The 18,638-nt window shown below is 39.3% G+C and overlaps 2 protein-coding genes across 17 annotated transcripts in view; both read left to right on the top strand.

Moving 5' to 3' along the window:
* Positions 1 to 2,294, top strand: part of LOC133567956 (uncharacterized) — a 51,714-nt gene extending 49,420 nt beyond the window's left edge. For all 7 annotated transcript variants that reach the window (XM_061919600.1, XM_061919605.1, XM_061919603.1 and 4 more), the window contains one exon: positions 49 to 2,294. In XM_061919600.1, the coding sequence (XP_061775584.1) occupies positions 49 to 988 (940 nt within the window). In that variant the 3' untranslated portion in view covers positions 989 to 2,294. The remainder of the gene's footprint in view (positions 1 to 48) is intronic.
* The window catches only part of LOC133567954 (dentin sialophosphoprotein-like), a 62,877-nt gene continuing 45,511 nt past the window's right edge, over positions 1,273 to 18,638 (top strand). For 7 of the 10 annotated variants that reach the window (XM_061919595.1, XM_061919591.1, XM_061919598.1 and 4 more), the window contains exons 1-5: positions 8,541 to 8,690; positions 12,474 to 12,562; positions 12,642 to 12,668; positions 12,800 to 12,868; positions 16,683 to 16,727. In XM_061919595.1, coding sequence (XP_061775579.1) covers positions 12,497 to 12,562; positions 12,642 to 12,668; positions 12,800 to 12,868; positions 16,683 to 16,727 — 207 coding nt within the window. In that variant the 5' untranslated portion in view covers positions 8,541 to 8,690; positions 12,474 to 12,496. Of the gene's footprint in view, positions 1,414 to 8,540; positions 8,691 to 12,473; positions 12,563 to 12,641; positions 12,669 to 12,799; positions 12,869 to 16,682; positions 16,728 to 18,638 lie in introns of those variants that run through there. The other 3 variants (XM_061919594.1, XM_061919590.1, XM_061919593.1) reach the window with 3 other exon arrangements.

Raw genomic sequence — 18,638 nt, 5'->3', positions numbered from 1 at the left:
GTGGTCGTGATGAGAAGATGGTGTGTGTTTATTGTCACATGTCATCAGAGCGTTTGCTGTGACGGCGGACAAAGTGCAGAAGGGCATCCGCGTCTTCAACAAGCTCTTCTCGGAGCGCGCAGAGAGCCTTTGGGATCACGTCATCGAATTGCGCAGCATCGCCGACACCCTGGATAAGTTCAGCAAGAACACCAAGATCGCTCAGATCACTGGCGGCTCCACCAGCGCCATCGGGGGCGTGGCCACCATCACCGGCTTGGCTTTGGCGCCCGTCACCTTCGGGACCTCCCTGATCGTGACAGCGGTGGGCCTGGGCGTGGCGGCGGCAGGCGGGCTCACCTCGGCGGGGGCCGGCATCTCCAACCAGGTGAACAACTCCCTGGACCGTAAGAAGGTGGAGAAGATAGTGAAGGACTACGAGCAGAAGATGGTGGACCTCAACAAGTGCCTTCTCTTCATCAAGCAAGGGATTGAGAACCTGCGGCGTTTCGACCTCATCAAGATGAAGAACAACGCCTACAACCGAGACTTCCCCGCGCTCACCTCCAGCTTTTACGAGGACGGCGCCATGGCAGGCAAGGCCATCCTCATCAACGCCAACGAGATCATGCGCGTGGTGCAGATCGCCAACGTGGCCGGCAGCACGGCGGCCAGGGCGGTCCAGATCGCCAGCATGGCCACCGGGGTCCTGACGGGACTGTTCGTGGCCATGGACATCTACTTCGTGACCAAGGACTCCAAAGAACTAAAGAAGGGCGCCAAGTCCGAGTTTGCCAGCAAGATCAGGGAGGTGGCCAGTCAGCTCCACGACGGCCTGGTGGAGCTCAACACCATACGGGATGAGCTGAAGGGCACCACACCGCAGGACAACCAGGAGGACAACCAGGAGGACAAGAAGAAGTACGACTACGACGTTCCGGAAGAAGACGAAATTGACCGCATCAAAAAAGCCTACAAGAAGGATCTGGACAACAGAGAATACGTGTGAGAGAACACCTTCAAGCTTGGTCAGAGGATGGTGCCTCCTTCCAACATAATAACTACAAGTACTTTTTTATCAACCTAACAAATATATCTTGCTACTTCCTCTCATCCCAGCGAGAACCAGACTCCTTTTGGAGGATTATAACATCAATCCTCCCAGAATTCCTCATCTTCTACAGCAGGGTTAGGGAACCTGTGGCTCTTTTGATGACTGCATCTGGCTCTCAGATCAATCTTAGCTGACATTGCTTAACACGATAAGTAATTAATAATCCCGCTGGAAATCACAGGGTTAAAAATAACGTTCAAAATATAAAACATTCTCATGCATTTTAATCCATCCATCTGTTTTCTACCGCACCTGTTCAAGCTTGCGGGTGCTCAGCCAATCCCAGCTGTCCTTTGGAGTACAGGAGGGTCGCATTAATGGTAAGAAGTATTTGCTTTATTCTTGGTTCGCTTCAGAATACCAATGGTATTAAAAAGAATAAGAGACTTATTGTACTCTAAAAATGGTGGTCTTACTTAAAAATGCAGGCGTTTAGTTGTATTCAGTCTTAAAAAATATTACACGGCTCTCACGGGAATACATTTTACAATATTTGGCTTTCATGGCTCTCTCAGCCAAAAAGGTTCCCGACCCCTGTTCTACACCAACAGTTTTTGTGGTCTAAGCTTGTCGAACAAGAGGAGCCACAGATTCAGGATCACTGGTCCAACGTTTCCAGGAGGAATGGAGAAATGTGGCCTTTATGACTCAAACTCATCTACAAAACGTGTAACAAAGTAAACTTCCTGTGAGTGTTTGCTGATTGAATGTAAGACCTTTTTAGCAAAGTTACTTTCAAATGTGTTGACAGTTTTATATGTTTTGACACTTTATGCTTTTTAATATTATTGTCCAGTTGCAGGAATTAGTATCAACCCTATTTGATTTTACATTTATGCTAATTGCTGTTTTGAAAACACTTTTAAGTGCATTTTTGTTCGTTTTTGTTTCTGTAAAACTGGAGGATTTTTAAAAACAATCACATGCTAGCAAGCTAGCGTTAGTGCTGACATACGGAAACACTCACTGGATGTAAATAGATTTAGTATTTCTTTGTAGAAAACTATTTTTGGTATTAATATTTTCGGTTTCATGTTGACATAGCAAGCATTGTTTGCACTGGATAATATATATCCTCTATGCAGGATTTATTTAATGAACGTTCTATTTATTTTGTTGTCTTCTGGGCGGAGCTAATACATTATTCTGCAATTAATGTGTAATATATTTTAAGATGACAATAAAGGCCATATAACTTTTTGGTTATTAGTATTTTATTTTGAACATGCATACAGTTATGTCCCATACTGTAACACTTTACACTCCACAATTTCTCACTTTCCACAATACAATTAAACCATTGAAATTTTTATGTACAAACCCCGTTTTAGGGGGAGTTGAAGTCCATTTTAAAAGATTGAGAAACCAGTTCTCTTGAGAAATGTACTTACTTTTAAATTTAATTTACAGTTAATTGTTTTACAAACCCCGTTTCCATATGAGTTGGGAAATTGTGTTAGATGTAAATATAAACAGAATACAATGATTTGAAAATCCATATTCAATTAAATGCACTACAAAGACAACATATTTGATGTTGAAACGAATAAACTTTATATTTTTTTGCAAATAATAATTAACTTAGAATTTCATGGCTGCAACACATGCCAAAGTAGTTGGGAAAGGGCATGTTCACCACTGTGTTACATCACCTTTTCTTTTAACAACACTCAATAAACGTTTGGGAACTGAGGAAACTAATTGTTGAAGCTTTGAAAGTGGAATTCTTTCCCATTCTTGTTTTATGTAGAGCTTCAGTCCTTCAACAGTCCGGGGTCTCCGCTGTCTTATTTTACGCTTCATAATGCGCCACACATTTTCCATGGGAGACAGGTCTGGACTGCAGGCGGGCCAGGAAAGTACCCGCACTCTTTTTTTTACGAAGCCAAGCTGTTGTAACATTTGGCTTGGCATTTTCTTGCTGAAATAAGCAGGGGCGTCCATGATAACGTTGCTTGGATGACAACACGTGTTGTTCCAAAACCTGTATGGACCATTCAGCATTAATGGTGCCTTCACAGATGTGTAAGTTACCCATGCCTTGGGCACTAATGCACCCCCATACCATCACACATGTGTAAGTTACCCATGTCTTGGGCACTAATGCACCCCCATACCATCACACATGCTGGCTTTTGAATTTTGTGCCTAGAACAATCCTGATGGTTATTTTCCTCTTTGTTCTGGAGGACACCACATCCACAGAGTCCAAATAAAATTTGATATGTGGATTCGTTAGACCACAGAACACTTTTCCACTTTGCATCAGTCCATCTTAGATGATCTCGGCTGGGCGAAGCCGGCGGCGTTTCTAGGTGTTGTAGACGGGTTTGGCTTTGCATAGTAGAGTTTTACTTTGCATTTACAGATGTAGCGACCAACTGTAGTTACAGACAGTGGTTTTATGAAGTGTTCCTGGGCCCATGTGGTGATATCCTTTACACACTCATGTCAGTTTTTGATGCAGTACCGCCTGAGGGAGGAAAGGTCTTTAATATCATGGCTTACGTGCAGTGATTTCTCCAGATTCTCTGAACTTTTTGATGATTTTACGGACCATAGATGGTAAAATCCCTAAATTCATTGCAATAGCTCGTTGAGAAATGTTGTTCTAAAACTGTTTGACTATTTGCCTACAAAGTGGTGACCCTCACCCCATCCTTGTTTGTGAATTACTTAGCATTTCATGGAAGCTGCGTTTATAGCCAATCATGGCACCCACCTGTTCCCAATTAGCCCGCACACCTGGGGGATGTTCCAAATAAGTGTTTGATGAGCAGTCCTCAACTTTATCGGTATTTATTGCCACCTTTCCCAACTACTTTGTCACATGTTGCTGGCATCAAATTCTATGTTGATTATTTGCAAATAATATAATGTTTGAGTTTGAACATCAAATATGTTGTCTTTGTAGCATATTCAACTGAATATGGCTTGAAAAGGATTTGCAAATCATTGTATTCTGTTTATATTTACATCTAACACAATTTCCCAACTCATATGGAAACAGGGTTTGTATTTTAATTAGTCCAAAAAAAAAGTAGCATATTCCAGAAGTCATCAATCAATCAATGTTTATTTATATGGCCCTAAATCACAAGTGTCTCAAAGGGCTGCACAAGCCACAACGACATCCTCGGTTCAGATCCCACATCAGAGCAAAAACTCAACCCAGTGGGATGACAATGAGAAACCTTGGAGAGGACCACAGATGATGATTAAGATTATAGGCTTTTGCAGACGGTGTGGTGCATTTGGGAGAGTGGCTATGCCAGCAACCTGAGGGTTCCTGATTCAATCCCCACCTTCTACCATCCTAGTCATGTCCCTTGTGTCCTGGGCAAGACACTTCACCCTTGCTCCTGATGGGTCCAGGTTAGCGCCTTGCATGGCAGCTCCCTCCATCAGTGTGTGAATGTGTCAAAAGTGCTTTAAGTTCCTTAGAAAGGTAGAAAAGTGCTATAAAAGTATAACCTGTTTACTTTTCTGTGGCTTTACAAGCAAAATATGTCAATATCAATTTTAATTTATGGAAAAACGTCAAATAAAAAAACTTCATTTAGTGAATTATATTAGTGAATTATATTTTATATAGCAGTTTTCTCTAGTGACTCAAAGCGCTTTACATAGTGAAACCCAATATCTAAGTTACATTTAAAGCAGTGTGGGTGGCACTGGGAGCAGGTGGGTAAAGTGTCTTGCCCAAGGACACAACGGCAGTGACTAGGATGGCGGAAGCGGGAATCGAACCTGCAACCCTCAAGTTGCTGGCACGGCCACTCTACCAACCGAGCCACACCGCCCCATATTAAAAAATATGTATGAAAATTCATTGCAATTCAGCAAGTTAAATAATGTAGCATAATATAACAATTCTAGTAGAATAGTGTACTATAATAGTATAATTATAGAACAGTATTAATCATTTCAATGTTATTTTCATTTTATATTTTATTTTTTACTTTTTTTTTTTTTGCTTAGAGGAAATGCTATTGGTGAGTTGTACTTTCATTAAAACTCACCTTTTACCTGAACCCGGCATACCTGCTCAGTGGTCTAGTGGTTAGTGTCCGCCCTTAGATGGGTAGGTTGTGAGTTCAAACCCCGGCCGAGTCATACCAAAGACTATAAAAATGGGAGCCCTGCTTGGCACTCAGCATCAAGGCTTGGAATTGGTGGTTAAATCACCACAAATGATTCCCGGGAGTGGCACCGCTGCTGCTGCTCACTGCTCCCCTCACCTCCCAGGGGGTGATCAAGGGTGATGGGTCAAATGCAGAGAATAATTTCACCACACCTAGTGTTGAGGACTGCTCATCAAACACTTATTTGGAACATCCCACAGGTGTGCAGGCTAATTGGGAACAGGTGGGTGCCATGACTGGCTATAAACGCAGCTTCCATGAAATGCTAAGTAATTCACAAACAAGGATGGGGTGAGGGTCACCACTTTGTAAGCAAATTGTCAAACAGTTTTAGAACAACATTTCTCAACGAGCTATTGCAATGAATTTAGGGATTTTACCATCTATGGTCCGTAAAATCATCAAAAAGTTCAGAGAATCTGGAGAAATCACTGCACGTAAGCCATGATATTAAAGACCTTTCCTCCCTCAGGCGGTACTGCATCAAAAACTGACATGAGTGTGTAAAGGATATCACCACATGGGCCCAGGAACACTTCATAAAACCACTGTCTGTAACTACAGTTGGTCGCTACATCTGTAAATGCGAAGTAAAACTCTACTTTGCAAAGCCAAACCCGTCTACAACACCTAGAAACGCCGCCGGCTTCGCCCGGCCGAGATCATCTAAGATGGACTGATGCAAAGTGGAAAAGTGTTCTGTGGTCTAACGAATCCACATATCAAATTTTATTTGGACTCTGTGGATGTGGTGTCCTCCAGAACAAAGAGGAAAATAACCATCAGGATTGTTCTAGGCACAAAATTCAAAAGCCAGCATGTGTGATGGTATGGGGGTGTATTAGTGCCCAAGGCATGGGTACCTTACACATCTGTGAAGGCACCATTAATGCTGAATGGTCCATACAGGTTTTGGAACAACACGTGTTGTCATCCAAGCAACGTTATCATGGACGCCCCTGCTTATTTCAGCAAGAAAATGCCAAGCCAAATGTTACAACAGCTTGGCTTCGTAAAAAAAAGAGTGCGGGTACTTTCCTGGCCCGCCTGCAGTCCAGACCTGTCTCCCATGGAAAATGTGTGGCGCATTATGAAGCGTAAAAGCGTGTGTGTGTGTGTGTGTGTGTGTGTGTGTGTGTGTGTGTGTGTGTGTGTGTGTGTGTGTGTGTGTGTGAGAGACAATCATTGCTATTTGAACTTTTGTCATTTAGAAATATTTCACCTCTGACTTTTTTGTCTATTTGTGGAGCGTCTCCTGACATATTTAGTTTTTTCCTGCAAAACTGGTGAGTCACACTTGCCGACACCTGAACAGGGTTGGTGAGGCCCCGGTGCCCCACCCTTCCCTCCACCTCCCCCACCTGAGTCACACACAAAAGGAAAGACAAAAGTGTTTGAGTTGAGATCTGCAGGTAAGATGCTGGCTCACCATCTAGGAAACATGAGCACGTTGTTGAGGCTCCGACTCCTGCTGATTGTTTGTATGCTCGGGGGGGGGGGTACACCTAGATATGTGCGTTGCCAGGTGTGGGCGGGGGGATGGTTGGTTTCTTCTTGTGCTTTTAAGCAGACAAGACAAGTTGAGACCTGCATGTTGTCATAGCTGCACTAACTTCAATTTGTGTGGATATCTAGCATTTTTTATAGCTTATTTTCTCATTATTTGACATCATTTGTTTTGCTGGGATTGAAATGCAACACTGCAACCTTGTGAGACAAACAACACAACACAACACACACCCCTCAGACACACACAAGGTGGCACACACTGTAGGTCAGGGGTGTCCAAACTTTTTCCACTGAGGGCCGCACACTGAAAAACCAAAGCAAGCGGAGGCAATTTTGATATGTTTTTTTTTTTTTCAAAAAGCAATACAATATATGTGTAAAAATATACATTTAGGCCTCCACTCAGACCCCAAGGGATTTTGGTCAAAAAAATATTTAAAATGTGTCATTATTTTGTATTGTTATTCAAGGTTTAAGTCTCTAGATCAACATTAAGTCTGTCTGTCAATATCATGTTTTTAAAGATCAATAGTTTGCCCCAATAGAATTTTAAAGTGGAATATTTCAGATTATATAATAATTTGAGCCTTAAACATGTCAACACATAACACCTTTGATTTCAATTTGTTATTTTTTAGCAAAGACACACAAAAAATGCACTAAAATTATTGGGGATCCAAAAGGGTCCTACTCATCCAAAAAAAATATTTTTTTTTTTACTGTTTACTTTATACACAATTGTCTTGAGATCAACTTTTATTGTTGTTTACGTTTTTTGTTTGTTCTTATTATGCCCTTCTCTAGAAAAAAGAACAACTTTGTTTATTATATGACAAACAGAAAATATTCAACATTTCCCCCCAAAAATATCTTAAAGTGGAATATTTATAATACATTGATTTTGATTATTATGTTTTGTAAAGAAAATACCAGCCTGCATGGCAGTTTTGTGTTATCAAAATAAACATTGCAACATTTTCTTGTCACATTTCACCTATTTACTCTTTTATACCACTTTTTCTGTTTTTAATTTTTTTAATCGTATTTTTTTTAGAATGTGCCTAGGGCCGTTAAAAAATTAACCACGTGCCACACTTTGGACACCACTGCTGGAGGTCAAAAAGACAATAAGCAGGCTTCTACAACAGTGGTTCTCAAATGGGGGTACTTGAAGGTATGCCAAGGGGTACGTGAGATTTTTTAAAAATGTTCTTAAAATAATTCAGAAATCCTTTATAAATATATTTATTGAATAATACTTCAACAAAATATGAATGTAAGTTCATAAAGTGTGAAAAGAAATAAGTGGAAAAACCTGTTATATTTCTCATTCCCCTTAATATACTATTTAAAAAAAATTAAATTGTAATAAGTTTAAATAAATAATAGGAAATAAATAAATAGTTCATACATTTTGATATTTTTTTAATATTAAAAAAATGTTTTCTTTGTTTTATTTCAAATGGAGTAAGATTTACAAACAAATATTGCAGTATCAAGAGCTTGCCTGTCAGTTTTTCATGTCCAATTGTAGAATTACGAGTAATACATTCATAAATGCCACACTTTCAAACTATTTGTGATTTATAAAAAACAAACTCATGCATAGCATGAATTAATTAACGTGGACCCCGACTTAAACAAGTTGAAAAACTTATGGGGGTGTTACTATTTGGTGGTCAATTGTACGGAATATGTACTGAACTGTGCAATCTACTAATAAAAGTATCAATCGATCAAAAAGTTTAAAAACAGTGTTTTGCGATTAAGTGATGACGTCCTAAAAAGCTTGAAATTTCCCAGCTCTTGAAGCGGTCCTTGAAGGCGTCCCGGCTGCAGATGTGCGGGGTGTGGTAAACATTTTCAAAGTTGTCAGTCCTCACTTTTCTGGGAGTGTTGGGATCACAGTCAAGTGGAACATCTCAAGAAAACGTCACTAAAAGGTGAGCTCCTCTTTATTTTCATTTTTTTTTTTACCGCAACGCGGCCCTGAAAGACACAATTATGTTCATTCATGTGCTCGGCGTTGATTGTTGCTTAAATGACTCGGCTGCTCTTCAATGTTCTTCATCATGTGTGTTTAGGTAGTTGTTTAATTTGAAACAAAGTGGATTTTATTGTTATCTATCTTGTCCACTGCTGCTCAACTTGATCAGGAAAAGTAACAATTGAGGAAACGTGTGTCGTTTGTTGTTATTGTGAAGCACTTCCGGGTCCCAAATAATCAAAGAAGTCACTCTTGAGATGACGTCTCACTCTCTTTTAGATTGACCTTATTTCCTTCAATTGCCGCCCGGGTGCTAATTCATTTAAAACCTCTTTTCACTCCTGCGCTTACCAAAGGTAAGCAGTAAAAATGTGAGTGTGATGTAAGCTTGGACCTTAAATCCTACTGAATAGCTCTTAATCTTCTTCCCTTTATGAGATTTCAAATTAGCGGTATTGAAATCAGCCTCCCCCATTTTGAAAATGACAGGGGAAGTGTCACTCGTGACGTCACCAGTTTGACCAGGCGGTAATACTAAGCATGCGCTAATTATTTTAAGACGAGAGTTTGACCCGGCAGTAATTGAAGGCAGGCACATACTATATGCCCTGCGGCAAGTCAAGGAAATACGGTATGCGCTATACTTTTTTGGTATGTTTTTGTACGTGCAATTGGGGAAAAAAACTCATTAGCTGCCCAATATAAATAATAACAATTTGCACCTGCATGTGGAATTGATTAACGTGGACCCCGACTTAAACAAGTTTAAAAACTTTTTCGGGTGTTACTATTTAGTGGTCAATTGTACTGAATACTGTGCAATCTACTAATACAAGTTTCAATCAATCAAACAATCAATCAATCAATCAATACAAGCTGTCGCTCGGCCAATAGTTAAAGGGGAACTCTACTTTTTAGGGGGAATTTTGCCTATCGTTTACAATCATTATGAAACACATGACAAAAAATGTTTGTTTTTTTTATTCATTCTAACATTTGACATGTGGACTCGTCAGACCACAGAACAGTTTTCCACTTTGCATCAGTCCATCTTAGATGAGCTCAGGCCCAGCGAAGCCGACACCGTTTCTGGGTGTTGTTGATAAATGGCTTTCGCTTTGCGTCGTACAGTTTAAACTTGCACTTACAGAGGTAGCGACCAACTGTAGTTACTGACAGTGGTTTTATGAATTGTTCCCGAGCGCAAATAAACATAAATAAAAGTCCGCTCACAGCGGACCCAATGGGAAGTCCTCTATTCCGTCAAATAAAAACCCCCATAAAAATCATCATCCAAAAAGCACCAACAATACTACTTTTGCATTTCTTGACTTGAATATTAACCAAGTATTAGTGATATTGTTATTATAAGTGCTAACACAGACAAACTAATTATAGCGACTATTGTGTGCCAATGTTGATGTGATGGATTAATCACCTGCTTCCTCTTTTCCTTGCTCGTCAAACTTCACTGTAGGTCCTAAATCAGGCCTGGGCAATTATTTGGACTCGGGGGCCAAATTTAGAGAAAAAAATGTGTCTGGGGGCTGGTATAATAATTTTTATGAACACTAATATAGAACCTCACAATAATGTGTGATTGAATGCTAAAAACGTTATGACAGACCGCTTTAAGAAACATAATGGAATTTTACATTTTTCTATGAAGGATATAACACTGAATATTGACAAAATATGAATGTCACACCCCTTTTTGATCGACATATTTTACAATCAAGTGAAACGATTGGTAATTAAACTTGTTTAGAAGCAGTTGTGGAGGTTTCTGCCCCTCCGGCTTCCTCGGACCACCAATCACCACTCAAGTTAAAACAGACCGCCTTAAAAGACATAATGGAAATTTCCATTTTTCTATGAAGGATAAAACGCTGAATATTGACAAAATATGAACGTCACGTCCCCTTTTTGATCGACATATTTTACAATCAAGTGAAACGCAACAAAAATGAACATGAAAGGTACAAAATAAGCCCCCCTACAATCGATATATCTGATGCATCTCTAAGACTTAGAACTTTGTTGTGAAAGTCTCCCTCTGCGTCTGTGGAAACGCTCCCCGCCCACACTACTTGGTGCCTCGTCTGAGCTGCTGTGACTTACATTATCATATGAGTTGGGAAATTGTGTTAGATGTAAATATAAACAGAATACAATGATTTGCAAATCCTTTTCAAGCCATATTCAGTTGAATATGCTACAAAGACAACATATTTAATGTTCAAACTCATAAACTTTATTTTTTTTATGCAAAAAATAATTAACTTAGAATTTCATGGCTACAACACGCTTCATAATGCGTCACACATTTTCCATGGGAGACAGGTCTGGACTGCAGGCGGGCCAGGAAAGTACCCGCACTTTTATTTTTACGAAGCCACGCTGTTGTAACACGTGCTGAATGTGGCTTGGTATTGTCTTGCTGAAATAAGCAGGGGCATCCATGAAAAAGACGGCGCAGAGATGGCAGCATATGTTGTTCCAAAAGCTGTATGTACCTTTCAGCATTAATGGTGCCTTCACAGATGTGTAAGTTACCCATGCCTTGGGCACTAATGCACCCCCATACCATCACACATGCTGGCTTTTACACTTTGCGTTGATAACAGTCTGGATGGTTCGCTTCCCCTTTGGTCCGGATGACACCATGTCGAATATTTCCAAAAACAATTTGAAATGTGGACTCGTCAGAACACAGAACACTTTCCACTTTGCATCAGTCCATCTTAGATGATCTCGGGCCCAGAGAAGCCGGCGGCGTTTCTGGATGTTGTTGATAAATGGCTTTCGCTTTGCATAGTAGAGCTTTAACTTGCACTTACAGATGTAGCGACCAACTGTATTTAGTGACAGTGGTTTTCTGAAGTGCTCCTGAGCCCATGTGGTGATATCCTTTAGGGATTGATGTCGGTTTTTGATACAGTGCCGTCTGAGGGATGGAAGGTCACGGTCATTCAATGTTGGTTTCCGGCCATGCTGCTTACGTGGAGTGATTTCTCCAGATTCTCTGAACCTTTTGATGATATTATGGAGCGTAGATGTTGAAATCCCTAAATTTCTTGCAATGTCACTTTGAGAAAGGTTGTTCTTAAACTGTTTGACTATTTGCTCACGCAGTTGTGGACAAAGGGGTGTACCTCGCCCCATCCTTTCTTGTGAAAGACTGAGCATTTTTTGGGAAGCTGTTTTTATAGCCAATCATGGCACCCACCTGTTCCCAATTAGCCTGCACACCTGTGGGATGTTCCAAATAAGTGTTTGATGAGCATTCCTCAACTTTATCAGTATTTATTGCCACCTTTCCCAACTTCTTCGTCACGTGTTGCTGGCATCAAATTCTAAAGTTATGATTATTTGCAAAAAATAAAAGTTTATGAGTTTGAACATCAAATATGTTGTCTTTGTAGCATATTCAACTGAATATGGCTTGAAAAGGATTTGCAAATCATTGTATTCTGTTTATATTCACATCTAACACAATTTCCCAACTCATATGGAAACAGGGTTTGTATTAGATGATCATAGTAAGCGTAGATTCCAAGCATTGAAAGACTTAGTACAGTTGAAGACTTACGGTGGTTATAAAACATGAGTACACATCATGATGTCAGCTACAGTTTCCATCTTAAAGATCTAAAACAAATGATTTGAGAATGTCAGGCTTGGCCAGATTGAAAAGCTCAACGGGCTTCATGTGGCCTTCGGGCCTTCATTTGTCCAGGTCTGCTTTAACTCCACCTGTTGATGACGTTTACAGAAGACCACCAACTTGGAAACAGGATGGAATCATCAGAAAAGATCATGAAGCCGGTGCGAGGACACAAATAATACAATAAGATGTTGAAAACAACAACAAAACATATCATGTTGTTTTTTTGTCTCTTCACAGCCTAAACTTGCCCCGAAGCCTCTTCAGGTAAACCTTCTAAATCTTCCTGGCAACACTGTGTTTTGTGAAATAATATCCATCCATGCATTTTTCTACCGCTTGTCCCTTTTGGAGTGCATAAAACAATGAAACATTTTGTGTGTATTTCAAACCAACAGACTCAAAGAAAGACAAGAGAGGACTTGGACCAGAACACCCCTCTTGTGCCGCCTAGACCGACACACTCAGTACCTACAAATTATTCCTTCTTTTCTTTTAATTAACCCTCTGGGGATTAATTAGCCGCTGAGGAGCTAAAGGAGGAAAAGTCCTCAGTGAGTTAAGAGTGTCTAAAACAGGTTTTTTCTTCTGTTATTCAAATAAACATCAGACCTAAATTAGAAAAAATAACCCCAAAAATGTCATGTTTTTAACCCTTCGAATGCCCGTTTGTTCTAATTGTTTGTTTTTAATTTAGAATGATTTGCATAAAATGAGTTATCATCCTTCTTGACTGAACTTAAATGTAGAATATATGTAGACTATATTTATCTTATTCATATATTATATATATATTATGATATATATTGTATTGTTTATCATTATTATTATTATTATTGTCTATTGTGAGCGAACTCTGGTGGGGAATTTTCCCCCAGGGATCAATAAAGTATATTTTATTCTGTTTTATTTTATATATATATATATATATATATATATATATATATATATATATATATATATATATATATATATATATATATATATATATATATATATATATATATATATATATATATATATATATATATATACATACATTACATAAGATTAGTAATAAAACTTGTTTAGAAGCAGTTGTGGAGGTTTCTTCCCTCCAGGTTCATCGGACCACCAATCACCGACATGATCGCTCCTTTTCAGGGTTTAGTCACTGTTTTATTTTTCAATAAGTTTTTTTTTTTTTTTGTGCTTTTCAGCAAGTTTCTTGGTCACTCTCGCTCTCACTTTTGCTCCACCACCAAGTCTCCTCTCCTCCCCGGCTGCTGCCTTTTAAACAGAGCGACACTACCATGAATTGATTAACGTGGACCCTGACTTAAAGAAGTTGAAATTGTTATTCGGGTGTTACCATTTAGTGTTTAATTGTACGAAATATGTACTGTCCTGTGCAATCTACTAGTAAAAGTTTCAATCAATCAATCAATCAAAGACAGGTGATTAGACAAGCAAGCCCAGGTGGGCCATCGACGCACCTGTCACTGATCTTGTAGCCGGTCCTGGCACACCCCGCTTCGCTGCGGGTCCGCAGGCCTCGCCCCCCTCCACAGCAGTGTTTATTTTATTCTTTTATTTTTTTTATGTATCTGATAACAAACTTTACAACAGTGTTTAGTATATTATTGACTATTACGTCATCACATCATGCGTACCACCCTCTTTTTTTCCACCGCGTCAAAGTCCAAACAGTAAATATGACAAAATGTACTCCTTTTATCCAAAATGAAACCATCATATTAGAAGATTATATTCTGTAATGATGTTACAGTAAAAAATTGTAATTATAATCACTGACTAATCGCCAGTTAATAATCGCCATTGACTAATGGTAGTCAATGGCGATTATATTCTTCCCATTATACTTCACTGCTTAAAACTTTGTAATGTGACAAGGCAAAAATATAAGCGTCAAAGTTAGTTTGTATTACTAATATTTTGTATAATTAGGCCTGATCTTTACACCTGGACCTCAGCCCTTTAACATTTACTACATGAACAATAACTCAAGTTATGCAAATTGCTCAAAACAAAAACAACATTAATTGGATCAAATGGGCATTGAAAGGGTTAAAAATGATGAAAAAAACATGACGTAATTGGATCAAATGGGCATTGAGAGGGTTTAAAATCATGAGAAAAAAACATGACGTGTTTGCAATTTTTATTTAGGACTCAGATTTGAGCAAAAAATTTAGGAATTTTTTAAAAATTAAATACGTTTTTATACACTCTTAACTCCCTTAGGACTTGTTCCTCCTTTTAACTCCTCCATGGCTATTAGATTATTTCCCAGTATATTCTTACGAAAGTATTTGAAATGAATATATTGAAATTGAATATAAAAATGAAAATTGGAGCCTATCCCAGCTGCATTCGGCGAGTCAAATGTACTAATTAGAACAAGGGTGTCACCCATTTTAGCTCAGGGGCCACAGGGAGGAAAATCTGTGCACCGACGGGCCAGACATCTTAAAATCATGGCATTAAAACTAAAAAATAAAGACAGCTAGAGATGTCCGATAATGGCTTTTTTGCCGATTTTCCGATATTGTCCAACTCTTAATTACCTATTCCGATATGAACCGATACAGATATATACAGTCGTGAAATCAACACATTATTATGCCTAATTTTGTTGTGATGCCCCGCTGGATGCATTAAACAATTCTAAAATAAATTCACTCAGGTTATGGAAGAAAATGCCAACATGGCACTGCCATATTTATTATTGAAGACACAAAGTGCATTATTTTTTTTAACATGCCTCAAAACAGCGGATTGGAATTTGGGACATGCTCTCCCTGAGAGAGCATGAAGAGGTTGATGTGGGGGCGGGTGGTAGGGGGTAGCGTGGGGTGTACATTGTAGCGTCCCGGAAGAGTTAGTGCTGCAAGGGGTTCTGGGTATTTGTTCTGTTGTGTTTGTTGTGTTACGGTGCGGATGTTCTCCTGAAATGTGTTTGCCATTATTGTTTGGTGTGGGTTCACAGTGTGGCGCATATTTTTAATAATGTTAAAGTTGTTTATCCGGCCATCCTCAGTGTGACCTGTATGGCTGTTGACCAAGTATGCTTTGCATTCACTTGTGTGTGTGAAAAACTGTAGATATTATGTGACTGGGTCGGCACGTAAAGGAAGTGCTTTTAAGGTTTATTGGTGCCCTGTGTTCTCCCTACGTCCGGGTACACAGCGGCGTTTTAAAAAGTCATACATTTTACTTTTTGAAACAGATACCAATCATTTTGAAACCGATGCCGATTAATTTCCGATATTACATTTTAAAGCATTTATCTGCCGATAATATCGGCAATCCAATATACCTAAAGACAACTTCAGATTGTTTTCTTTGCCTTACTTTGACCAAAAAATAGAACAAACCCATTCCGAAAATATTACAATAAAAATATAGAGAAAAAAAATGCCGGCATCGGTAAAGTTTATATCCATGAAGGAAAGAAGAAAGCGAATGAATGTTTATAACTGGATACCTTTACTTATGCAAAAAAATGTGTTTTCTTTTGTATTATTGTTTTAAAATATAAATTAAGCAACTTTTATGACAACCTTTTTCCAAAACACAATATATGATGTAAGATATAACAGGATAATGCATACGTTTATCATTTATTTTCAAAACGCTTACAAAAAAAGTGAGACCCCAAAAATGTACTGTGGGACCCCATTTTTATGACTCATTGGGGTCACATGAGACACCATTTTTATAACTTGATGGGGTCCCCATTTTGAAAATTCCTAGCGCCAACACTGATGGAGTATTGGTGCGGGCCAAACAGCAGCAGGCGGCTGTGGCCTGTGGGCCGGTTCTAATACTATTCAAATATCATCCCGGGGGGGCATAGATCATTCATCCACGGACCAGATGTCGCCCGTGAGCCTTGACTTTGACATCCATGAACTAGAACAAGTAGCAACTTTAGGGTTCTAGGTTCGATTCCCGCTTCCGCCATCCTAGTCACTGCCTTTGTGTCCTTGGGCAAGACACTTGACCCACCTGCTCCCAGTGCCACCCACACTTGGTTTAAATGTAACTTGGATATTGGGTTTCACTATGTAAAGTGCTTTGAGTCACTAGAGAAAAGTGCTAAATAAATATGTATCACTTCACTTCAGTAACATGCTGCACTACACTCCACGCCAGCAGGGGGCAGCGTTTGAGTTCCTGGCACCTTTGGAAATAACAAGGACACTTTTTTAGTTATGGCTGTCATTTGCTATTTGGTGAACATTAATAATTTTTATGTGCTTTTTTTTTTTGCCACAGGAACTGAGCCACACGAAATACCGCACGAAAAGAACAACAGACAAAGTATGATGATGTGTTTTTATCTTTAACAGCCATTGTGAACTGGAATGAAATGGAGTGGTGTGTGGATGTTTTGTCACATGCTAGCTGGGGTTAGCTTGCAAACAACAGAGCTATTTTTGTTTACAATTTCAACGACAAAAATGTGAAAAATGGAGGTTGCTTGTTCAGTCGGCCCATCAACTCTTTGAAAAATAGACAAAGGACACGTGACATTGCAAAAACTGTAGTCTAAGTAAGATAAAATATCTCAAATAAGGCTGATATTTGCTTATTTTCTGTCTGAGAAGATAATTCTCCTCACTATAATGTTAGTGTTTTACTTGTTTTAAGGGTTTTGGTCCTAAATGATGTCAGTAAGATATTACAGCTTGTTGCTGAGATTTGATGATTTGAGTAAAACATGCTTGAAAGTAGAATATCAACTGTTGCAAAGCTGTGTCATCAACACTCACAAGTAGAGATGTCTTTTTTGCCGATATACGGTATTCTGATATTGTCCAACTCTTAATTACCGGTTCCGATATCAACCTATACGATATATACAGTCGTGGAATTAACAATAATTGATTAACGTGGACCCCGACTTAAACAAGTTGAAAAACTTAATCAGGTGTTACCATTTAGTGGTCAATTGTACGGATTATTTATGTACTGTGCAATCTACTAATAAAAGTTTAAATCAATCAATCAAAATACATTATTATGCCTAATTTTGTTGTGATGCCCCGCTGGATGCATTAAACAATGTAACAAGGTTTTCCAAAATAAATCAACTCAAGTTATGAAAAAAAATGCCAACATGGCACTGCCATATTTATTATTGAAGTCACAAAGTGCATTATTTTTTTTAACAAGCCTCAAAACAGCAGCTTGGAATTTGGGACATGCTCTCCCTGAGAGACCATGAGGAGGTTGAGGTGGGCGGGGTTGAGATGTGGGGGTAGGGGGTAGCAGGGGGTGTATATTGTAGCGTCCCGGAAGAGTTAGTGCTGCAAGGGGTTCTGGGTATTTGTTCTGTTGTGTTTATGTTGTGTTACGGTGCGGATGTTCTCCTGAAATGTGTTTTTCATTCTTGTTTGGTGTGGGTTCACAATGTGGTGCATATTTGTAATGATGTTAAAGTTGTTTATACGGCCACCCTCAGTGTGACCTGTATGGCTGTTGACCAAGTATGCCTTGCATTCACTTGTGTGTGTGAAAAGCCACAGATATTACGTGACTGGGCCGGCACGCAAAGGCAGTGCTTTTAAGATTCGTGGCGCTCTACTCCGTACAGCGGCGTTTTAAAAAGTCATACATTTTACTTTTTGAAACCGATACCGATAAATTCCGATATTACATTTTAAAGTATTTATCGGTCGATAATATCGGTGGTCCGATATTATTGGACATCTCTACTCACAAGTATAAAACTACTTTTTTAAAGGCCTTCTGAAATGAGATGTTCTTATTTAAACGGGGATAGCAGGTCCATTCTATGTGTCATACTTCATCATTTTGCCATATTGCCATATTTTTGCTGAAAGGATTTAGTAGAGAACATCCACGATAAAGTTCGCAACTTTTGGTGCTGATAAAAAAAGCCTTGCCTGTACCGGAAGTAGCAGACGATGTGCGCGTGACGTCACGGGTTGTGGAGCTCCTCACATCTGAACATTGTCTATAATCATGGCCACCAGCAGCGAGAGCGATTCGGACCGAGAAAGCGACGATTCCCCCATTAATTTGAGCGAAAATTAAAGATTCTTAGATGAGGACAGTGAGAGTGAAGGACTAGTAAAAAAAAGACCACAGTGGGAGCGATTCAGATGTTATTAGACACATTTTCCACGATAATTCCTTATCTGCTTATTGTGTTACTAGTGTTTTAGTGAGATTATATGGTTGTACCTGTACAACTTGAAGGTCGCA

The sequence above is a fragment of the Nerophis ophidion genome, linkage group LG14 (assembly GCF_033978795.1).
Source record: "Nerophis ophidion isolate RoL-2023_Sa linkage group LG14, RoL_Noph_v1.0, whole genome shotgun sequence".
NCBI lineage: Eukaryota > Metazoa > Chordata > Actinopteri > Syngnathiformes > Syngnathidae > Nerophis > Nerophis ophidion.
Note: the sequence above shows the minus strand (reverse complement) of the source record. Positions and strands in the feature narration are given on the sequence as shown.